General features: G+C 54.7%; 1 protein-coding gene across 2 annotated transcripts in view; it reads left to right on the forward strand.

Moving 5' to 3' along the window:
* DNAJC5 (DnaJ heat shock protein family (Hsp40) member C5) overlaps positions 1 to 9,673 on the forward strand; it is a 30,070-nt gene extending 20,397 nt beyond the window's left edge. Inside the window, exons 2-6 of one of the 2 annotated variants that reach the window (XR_014326805.1) lie at positions 4,373 to 4,490; positions 5,257 to 5,470; positions 6,131 to 6,302; positions 6,386 to 6,458; positions 6,720 to 6,805. Coding sequence is in view for 1 of the 2 variants with exons in the window: in XM_082856377.1 (XP_082712503.1) it covers positions 4,384 to 4,490; positions 5,257 to 5,470; positions 6,131 to 6,302; positions 6,720 to 6,823 (597 nt within the window). In the remaining variant the exon portion in view is untranslated. Of the gene's footprint in view, positions 1 to 4,372; positions 4,491 to 5,256; positions 5,471 to 6,130; positions 6,303 to 6,385; positions 6,459 to 6,719 lie in introns of both variants that reach the window. The other variant, XM_082856377.1, reaches the window with a different exon arrangement.
* Positions 9,674 to 10,011: the final 338 nt, after the last annotated feature.

Here is a 10,011-nt window from a genome sequence, read left to right on the forward strand (position 1 = left end):
TTACTGTGACTCTTTTTTGGTCCTCAAAGTTAACTTACCTTCCGAAGATACTCACATCGTCTTTTATTTTATTTTTATTACTTTTTAAAATTTATTTTTATTACTTTTTAAAATTTATTTATTTATATTTTATTTTTGGCTGCATTGGGTCTTTGTTTCTGCGTGCAGGCTTTCTCTAGTTGTGGCAAGCAGGGCTTCTCTTGTGGAGCACGGGCTCTAGGCATGCGGGCTTCAGTAGTTGTGGCATGCAGACTCAGTCGTTGTGGCGCACAGGCTTAGTTGCTCCGCGGCACGTGGGATCTTCCCAGACCAGGGCTCGAACCCGTGTCCCCTGCATTGGCAGGCAGATTCTTAACCACTGCGCCACCAGGGAAGTCCCCACATCGTCTTTTAAATAGAAGTGTTCCAGTTTCCCTCGAATTTGGCAAACAGAAGATCACGGTGATACTAATAAAACTGCTGCTCTCTCACCACGGCAGACCCGCCCCCTTAACCAGGGGCGCCCGTGTGCCAGGGGCCGCTGGGGCCGAGGGGCTGCACACACTTGGCCCACCTGTGTGCTGACCCGCCGTGGGGGCCAGGAGGTTTGCGGTGGGTTTGTTGCTGGAGCTCCTGCTGCCCCTCAGTCGGGATCTTGCATTTCTGTGGGTTTGTCGCCTGCCTGCAGACCTGTTGCCCCGGCTTCCATTGTTGATGACTTTCCTCTGGTTCACATCTTCACTGGCTGGATTTTATCACCAAGTTGTTTTTTCTGGAAGCTCTTGGTTCCATACGTTCTTGAATCCACATGAGCATTAACCTGTTCCTCTGTGTGGGGAGAACTTGCCTGATGGTGTCAGTGTCCAGGCAGAATGTCCCGCATTGCTCCACCACATTCTGGCACCAAGTGTCACAGGGTCGCGCCACACCTGGTGGGGGAGGGAAAGCTGCCGGGCACTAAGGACTGGGTATGCAGAACCTGCTTTTTAATCCCCGGGATTGGGAGATGCGTGTATCATTGAACAGGTGTCAGCCTTTCAAGTTTGGTCATAGTTGCTGGCAGTTCACTGAAACTAAGAAAATTCATTCTGGGGCTTCCCTGGTGGCGCAGTGGTTGAGAATCCGCCTGCCAATGCAGGGGACACGGGTTCGAGCCCCGGTCCGGGAAGATCCCACATGCCGCGGAGCAACTAAGCCCGTGCAGCACAACTACTGAGCCCGTGCTCTAGAGCCTGTGCTCTGCGACAAGAGAAGCCACCTCAACGAGAAGCCCGCGCACTGCAACAAAGAGCAGCCCCCGCTCGTCACAACTAGCGAAAGCCCGCCTAGCAACGAAGACCCAACGCAGCCAAAAATAAATAAATATTTTAAAATATAACAAAATATACAAAGCATTCTTAAAACTCAGCAGTAGAAAACAACAACAAAAAACAGAAAAGAAAATTAATTCTAAGGTTTTGAAAGTCAGTGATCTGTCTGTACCTGTGAACAAGCAGGTGATGAACCACAGTGACTAGCTTACCTAGTAACTAAGCCAGGTGTGTGCTGATTTTTCTTAGGGTGGTTCTGTCCTAGACTAGGAAATGTTGCCCCTTGTTGCAAGAACGTCTGCGATCTCTGGTGTAAGCGGTGCTGGAGAATCATGACTTAAATGCTAAAGTTCCACAGGGAATTCTTTTTAGTCAAATTAAGTAGCTGACTGCCTCTAGACGTCTCAGGTAATCATATAGTTCTATAAGCAGATACAAAAGTATTTATTGATATTTTCCTGTGGATGGGCTCTAAAGCGCTATTTAGTAGGCACTGAGTAACTGAGAATACAAAATGATTTGTCAGAGTTGTATTTTCCATAACAGTACCTAAGGACCAAAAAAATTACTTAGCCAAGTAGTAATTAAACTTGACGAAGTCATGGTACTTCCGTTGTGGAGTAAATGGACGAAATTCCTAGTAATGGAGACTTGACGAGAATATGTTCCATCATCAACATCACTGAGGGTCCCTGGGCTCTGTGCAGCCCTGCCATGGGGCGGGGGCAGAGGGGGTCCTTGTGTCCATCCAGGTGAGGAGGGAGGCTCCAAGCACGGCAGCGACTTGGCCACGCCAAGCAGCTGGAAGCTGTCGGAACTGGGCTTGAGAGTCCTCACACCCTGATTGCAAAGCCCACCATCTCTGGGATTGAAGGGAGGCGTGTTTCATTTCCTGCCCTCAGCTCTACACCACCGTCTCATGCTTCGTGCCAAGGTGGCTGACCTGGTGTCCCTCAGCCAGGAGGCCGCACCCTTCGGTTTGGGTTCAGGTCCTGACTTCACCTCTCTGTGTATGTGTCTCTCTGTCTGTGACATAACTGTTGGAGTGCCTGTGTCGTGAGGCTACAGGGGGCCAGGGGAGCCCAGCCTCTGCGGAACCCAGTCTGGAGGGAGTTCATGTGTGTGTCCTGTGTGGTGATCAGAAGTGACCATGCCACCTGCAGGAGGGGGCACGCCTGGGCCACTCCCCCGCAGGCCGGGACACCACCACTCCTCTTGTCACATCTTTTCCTGTTTCTTGATTTCTTTCCACATTTTGTTGAAATACTCCTCAGATCATTGTTTCATTGAAGATGCGCGAGCAGTACTTTTCCCAGACTCTTGCGTTTATACGTTCTTCTGACTTTACACTTTGTTGATAGTGGAATCCTAAGGTGAAGCTCCTTTCTTCTTAGAATTCGAAACGTGTTTTGTTTGGGGAAGTTCTTAGCGCCCAGGATGTAGAAGTATGGCCTTGGTGCTCTACCTGGAGGGGCCTCAGTTTGCACACTTGTGTTTTCTTTCAGCTCTAGTTTTGTTTTCAGTTGACTGTTTTTTCTCAGTTGCCTGTATTCTTTGCCTTTCAAATTCCTGCCTGGCAGATTCTCTCATTTTCTGTTTTCTCTGTGCTGGTTCTGTTCAGACGCTTCCTAAACTGTGCCTTCTCTGTGCTCTGGCCTTCAGCCGTTTCAGGCATACCGTTGTACCCGTCTGCTTCGTTGACAACTTCACTGCTCAGATAGTGATTTCCAGAGACTGTCTTATCCTTCTGTGCCCCTTTTTCTTCACAGCTTAGTGTAATCTCAGTCTCTGAGGACAGCAGAACTATTGTTTAAGGCAGTTTTAGGTTTACGCAGAAATTGAGGAGAATGTACAGAGGGTTCCCTTGTACTCCCTGCCCGCCCCAGTCTCACAGTCTGTTAGCATTGGTGTGGCGCACTGTTTTGAGTGATGCTCCAGCATTGATACAGAGTAACTCAAGCCTGTAGTTTACATCACGGCTCACTCTTGGTGTTGCACATTCTGTGGGGTTTTTCAAACATATAATGACATGTATCTGCAGTTGTAGTATCAGAATAATTTCACTGCCCTAAAAATCCTCTGTGCTCTGCCTGTTCATCCCTCCCTCTCCCAACCCCTGGCAAACACTGATCTTTTTACTGTCTCCATAGTTTTGTCTTTTCCAGAATGTCAGAGTTGGAATCATAGTCTGTATCTTTTTCAGATTGGCTTCTTTCACTTAAATGCATTTAAGGTTCTTCCATGTCTTTTCATGGAAAACACAAGTTTGCTGAATAATATTCCACTGTCCGGGTGCACCACAGTTTATCCGTCACCTGCTGAAGGACATCCTGGTTGCTTCTGAGTTTTGGCCACTATGAATATATCAACTTATTTTTAAGTAGTAGTCTGTAATTACATACAGTTTATTAGATCAGTAATGAGTTTAGAAATTATGTCTGTCCTCTTTTCTTTGAACTGCATGTTATTTAGAAGTGTATCGTTTAATATTTAAACACCTGAGGTTTTCATAGGTATTTTCCTTTTGGGTCTCTAATCTGTTAGGGTTGGGGACACACCGTGTATGATTTCAGTCCACTTAAGTTTGTTAAAACTTGTTTTATGGCCCATCGTGTGGTATGTCTTGGTGATTTTTAAAAAGTGTAAGTTCTGTGGATGCGGGTGTCATAGAGGTAATCGGGTCATGGTGGTTGATAGTGTTCTTTAGACCGTCGGTATTTTTCCTGATTTTGTGTGTGTGTCCTGTCAGTTTCTGAGAGAGGGCTGTTAAGATTTTTGTGACTGTGAAGTTGTCTGCTTCTCCCCTTATTTCAGTCAGCACTTGGCTTCATGTATTTTGAGGCTCTGTTTTTAAAGTGTCTCTCGCAGACAGTGTCTAGTTGGGTCTTGCATTTTTTTATCCATTTTGACAATCTCTTCCTCTTAATGGAGTTTTTAGTCTATAGAGATTCATTTTCATTTTCCCTTCAGCTTTGTAGCTTTGCCTCCTTACGTCTTTATTTAGAGGTTGCCCAAGGGACTACAAAACACACACTTAAATTTTATCTGTAGTTTTTGACGTCTCCTCTGCGTTCTCCTTGTAGACTAGCCTGCCATGGCAGACCAGAGACAGCGCTCCCTCTCTACCTCTGGGGAATCCCTGTACCACGTTCTGGGGCTGGACAAGAATGCAACCTCGGATGACATTAAGAAGTCCTACCGGTAAGAGGCCTGGGCCCGGGGCGGGCGGCTCCCGCCCCTCCTGTCTTTTATCTGCGCGTGTTTCCCCGGCCTACTCGCCTACTCGCTGTTTCACTGGTAGCCCTTCCACTGCATCTTTGTGTGTGTAGTGTGTCCCCGTATAGCTTATGATTATTACCTTAATGTTTTCTTGGCAACAAAAACAAAACAATAGCAGTGTGTGGGGTCATGCACACTCCCTACCCTGGAGCAGACGGCTCGGGGGTGGGGGGGGGTGGGGGGGGCAGGCCTGGATGTGCTGAGCTGTGGTGGCAGGGTCTCACCTCCCGGGGGAGCCTTCCCGCATGGCTGAGCTTGCCCTTCCCCTGCGGTGTCCCTGAGCAGCTGCCAGAGACCGACACTGTCGTTGGTGCAGACAGTTGACACAGTCCTCTGTGTTCTCAGCTTATCTCCTTATCAGTACAATAAAATGCCTGTGCTGCACGCTCCTTGCCTGTCCCTCCATTTGGCAAATGTACAGTCAGGACGCTAGAGGGCAGCAGCGGGGTTGGAAGTTCTTGGGAGCGCCCGCAGGTCAGCTCTCACCCGGGTACTTGCTGCTCTGTGGATGGCTCAGCACGGGAGGTTTGCCCTTAGACAGTTGCAGAGATTGCTGTTGAGCCTGGTGTTCTCTAGTTCTGTGGCCGGCTGGAAAGGGAGGTGGTGACGGGTAAACGTTCCTCTGCTGGCCCTCCATCCCGGTGGATGAGCGTGAGACGTGAGACCAACAGATGGCTTTGGTTTGCAGGAAGCTGGCCTTGAAATATCACCCTGACAAGAACCCAGACAACCCAGAGGCCGCAGACAAGTTTAAGGAGATCAACAACGCCCACGCCATCCTGACGGACTCCACGAAAAGAAACATCTACGACAAGTACGGCTCGCTGGGGCTCTACGTGGCCGAGCAGTTCGGGGAGGAGAACGTGAACACCTACTTCGTGCTCTCCAGCTGGTGGGCCAAGGTGAGGGCGCAGCTCCCACTCTCGCATCCCGCCAGGTAGATCTGGGCACGTGGCGGGCTCCTCGTCCCCATAGATACGGGCAAAGGCCCGGTCCCAGCAGATTGTAGCTGGCCTGTGGCCTGCCTGCGTCCAGCCCGCGCGCACAGAGCAAGGTCTGTGCCGAGTGGTGACGTCCACAGCATTTTCTTTCGTGAGTCACTGTGGTAGAAATAGGAAATGAACTTTTTCATCACTTTGTGGATAGATTTATTTTTGTGATTAGGGAAAACTTGTTAGAAATATCTAGCTTGAGAAACTTCTGAAAAAAATATTATTGTTTTATATTGTAACATTACCTGGTTTCCTGATTCTATCCAAAGCATCTGTCGTGTGAGGCCCGAGGGTGTGGCTCACTGCAGGGCGCTGAGCTGTTGGAAGCCTGTCTGGCAGCGGCCAGTCAGCCCTCCTCCCCTCTCAGGAGTTACCCTTCTTTACGCAGCTGGTCTCCTCCTTCCTGCCCTTCTGTCCCCGTGTTCAGTGCTTTCTTTATTCTCCTTGATCTGGAAAAGAGTCCACTGCTGGTGTGAGGACCCCTCTGTGACCCTGGCGGGGGTCGGGGGTGGGCGCAGGTTGAGAGCTGCATCCCGGCCTCGCCGCACAACCACGTCCCCTTGCCCACAGGCCCTGTTTGTGTTCTGCGGGCTCCTCACCTGCTGCTACTGCTGCTGCTGCCTCTGCTGCTGCTTCAACTGCTGCTGCGGGAAGTGCAAGCCCAAGGCGCCTGAGGGCGAGGAGACCGAGTTCTACGTGTCCCCCGAGGACCTGGAAGCGCAGCTGCAGTCCGACGAGAGGGGTGAGTGTGCCCGCCGCCCGGGGCGCGCGTGAGGGGCGGGGCCGGAGCGGGCCCTGAACGTGTCGCCCTGTCTCGTCAAACAGGAGGGCACTGACACTGTGCGGGAGTGTTTGTGGTGGCGGCGGGACGGTTGAGGTGTGAACGTGGACGCCGGAGGTAAAGCAGGCGCGGAGGGCTGTCCCCGCCGCGGACTCTGGTAGCTGAGTAGGCGGGGAGGGCCGAGGGCCGAGGGCCGAGGCCGCTGACGAAGGTCGTGTGGGGCAGAGGTCCTGGCAGCCTCGCCCCGCCCTGGGCGCTTGTCTTACGACCTCCGACCCCGGTCGAGCCACCAGGTGGCCGAGCGTGTCGCCCAGAGACGGTGTCAGGGGCCGAGAGGCCCACTGGCCCGACCTGAGGCCACGCGTCGCTTGCTTTCAGAGGCCGCAGACACGCCGATCGTCGTCCAGCCGGCGTCCGCCACGGAGACCACCCAGCTCACAGCCGACTCCCACCCCAGCTATCACACTGATGGGTTCAACTAAATTCAGGAGAAGCTGTGATTCGAGGGTCAGTCAGCACCCAGCCACTCGACCTTAGAATCATGGACTGTAGTCCCAGAGGTGGGGCGGGAGCCGCCCTGGCCCCGGGAGGGCAGCGCCAGCCCGCCTCTGTGCCCGCTCACCCGCCGATCCCTGACACACGAAGTGCGTAGCATGCAGTGTTTAAAGCAGTTTAGCTACGGTCTTCTTCTTCTGTTGTTCCCTTTTTTAATAGCATGTGCAGGGTTACGTTCCATGTCTGTCTGTATTGTGAGCGTGTTGCGGCCAGGCCGCATTCCCCGGACGTGGGGCCGCCTCAGGGCTCTCGGGCAGGTCGACGCAGCGGTTGGACGGCCCGTGTGGTCCCTCGCGGTCAGGCGGGCTCGGGCTCCGTTCCCCGTGCCCATGGGGGCCTGAGGCAGGTGCTGCCTGGCTGGAGCCGTGGGGTCTGCTCCCTGCCCCGTGCCTGCCAACCATGTGGCCACAGGCAGGGCCTCTGGACTCACCTGCCAGGAAGGAGCTGGGCCCACTCTCCCAGCGCCGGGGCGTTTCTGTGGCATTCGTACCAAGGACAGTCTGTGCGGGACCCGTTCACCTCGTCTGCTTAGCCTGTAGCAGTTGTTTCTCATGTCTGACCTGAGGCCCCCGTGCTTCGAGTGTGCTCCCTCCCGGGGTGGGGACGTTCCCACACGTCCCCAGGCCATGAGCTGGATGGATGGGGCCCCTTCCGCAGCCTCCACTCTCCCCTTCCCTGCATCGTCCTCCACATTCCTTCAGGCCCACCTGGCCTCTTGGTAATGCTCTTTGAACCTCTAAGAACCACAGATGGCAGCAGCGGCCCAATTAGTGGTGGTCAGAGGGGCTGGGAGTCCAGGCTGCCCGTGGTGAGTGGGCTGCACAGCCCTCCCCTCTGTGCTTCCCAGAGCTCTCACCCCCCCGCTTTCCTCCGACTGCTCCCTTTGGCTGTCGTTGCTGGTTTGGGCAGAGCTAGAGACGTTGGGCTCACGGAGAAAGGACCAGCTGGACCAAAGGCACACTCAGGGCAGAGGGTTGGGTCCCCAAGTGGCCCTGGTGCCCTTGGGCTCGTTAGCCCGCAGCCAGACCACAGAAGCCCCGCTCACCTCTGTCCGTGCACCGTCTGTGGGCTGTTGGAAGCCAGTCTGTCTTGTCCGCGTCCAGACCTGTGGGTGGCCCCTGCTCTGAGGACTTGGAGACGTGGCTGTGCTGGGCCCGTGCAGACCAGCACCTGCCCCGGGACCTGCGTGGCCCAAGTGGGTCTGGTTTCCCATCATGCACCTCACGACTGCTGGGCTCCTCCGGAATGTCCCGTAGGGAAGGCCGTGGGGCAGGGGCAGCACGCAAGGAGGTCAGACGCACCAGGACACCTTCCCGAGCCACTGACTACCACCACCCCACCCCAGCCCCGCCCAGGCCCCGGCTTGCCCGCTGCCCTCACGGTGCTGTGGGGGGTGAGCGTCCGGCTCTGCAGGCACCAGGTCCGTGGGCACTTGTGGGTTCCGTTTTGTTTGGGGTTTTGCCCTTGAAAACAATCACGAAGACGGTCAGCAAGAGGGGAGGTCTGCGCTGATGTTAAATGAGGAATAATCTGCTGAGATCCGGCTTCTCAGAAGGACAAGAAATCCGTTGTTTGACCTGCCCTGGAGCAGGGAGGAGGCCAGACACTAGGACAGTCTTAGGTGCCAATTCCAGGCCAGCAAGAATTCAGCCTGAGAGCAGGCTCTAGTCGGCCTTCCTGACGTTTCTGGAAATAACTTTAGGAAATGAGTTGTTTTTCCCTAGAGCGGCCAAGCACGAAGTTCAGAGGTTGGGCTTCAGGTAGGCAGCCGCCTTCCACAGTGACCGTGTCAGTGCTTCGTGGGCAGAAAACTCCGAGGCGCGTCACGCAGGTCAGGGCGGATCTCTGCCGGGTCTTTTGGTTCCCGAATCTTTCTGATCGTCCACTAGAAACGTGATGCTCCCCTGGAGGCCAGAGGGGCAGGTCCGGAGGTTTGTTGAACCCAGTCTCCTGTAGAATTTGTAAAAACTAAACAAATCGTGACGGTGATGAGAACAATCCTCAAGGCGAAGCTGATGACTCCGCGAGGGCTGGGCACCCCGGGGCCAGGCGCAGGGCCTGGACCATGCCCCCGCACCTGACCCCGACCCTGACCCCGACGCACGTCCACTTTGTTGACTTGGAGGCAGAAACCCTTTCAAAGACTTCCCTGTCTGTGCTTTCAGGCCCTCCCGCTGACTGAAGACCTAGGTCCCTGGTTGCATTTCCCTTTTCCTTGTGTGGCCCATCTGCTTCCCTGGTGAGCGGGGTGTTGTGTCTGGAGGGCCCTCTGTTCACGTGCACGGAGGGGACAACCCTCTCCTGCTGTGATGGGAACAGGAGCGCCTCGGCCCTCGCTCCAGGGCCACCGAGGCCAGTGCTGGGTGCCCTGAGGCTCTGACAGCACTGCCCGCCTGTGGCCTGCCGGGAGTGTGGGAGAGGCTGCAGGGTGCAGACGGGAGCTGCCGCGCGTACATTTCTGTTTTCGCTTGGTGACGTGGTCTCTTGTCCCTTCTGGGCGTTTTTCTGTTTTCAACCTGCTGTAGACGTTACCGCTCGTGCGTGAGCTTTCCTACTTCTCCGACGAGTCGAGCAGCCAGCTCCGCTGGGGCCCCTTGGGCGTGCTGTGTCCACTGGGGCCGCTTGGGCGTGCTGTGTCCACAGGGCTCCTGCTTGGGGAGGGGCCCTGCCGGGACCATCTGGCGTATTCTAACCGCGGGCGGTCTGTTCCAGGGGAGCTTGTGCCGTGCCCGCTGGGGAGACGGGCAGCCTCCGTGGCACCTGGTGTGAGACCACCTGTGAGGGGGGCGGGCACCGGCTCGTGGGCTCTCCCTGGAGGGGCCCGGTCCGTTCTTCCCTGGCTCTCAGCACATCCCGCCAGGGGGACAGCGCGGGGGGCGGCGGTGGTGGTGAGGGGCGTGAAACAGTGACTGATGTCACTCCTTTCCCAGCGTTCTGAGCTGTGAGCCCCTGTGACACGGGACTCGCCTGTTTTGTTATTTTGGTTGTGACCCCTTCTCCTGTGGAATTGGCAAAAGCTACATTTTTACTGTCCTTTCAGCACGGTTGGCGTCGTCTCTGCTGTAGGTGTGGGCAGTGTGTGTACATATGTGTATATGTATATATCACCCAGCGG

Source organism: Leucopleurus acutus, assembly GCF_964270905.1.
Source record: "Leucopleurus acutus genome assembly, chromosome: 16".
Taxonomy (NCBI): domain Eukaryota; kingdom Metazoa; phylum Chordata; class Mammalia; order Artiodactyla; family Delphinidae; genus Leucopleurus; species Leucopleurus acutus.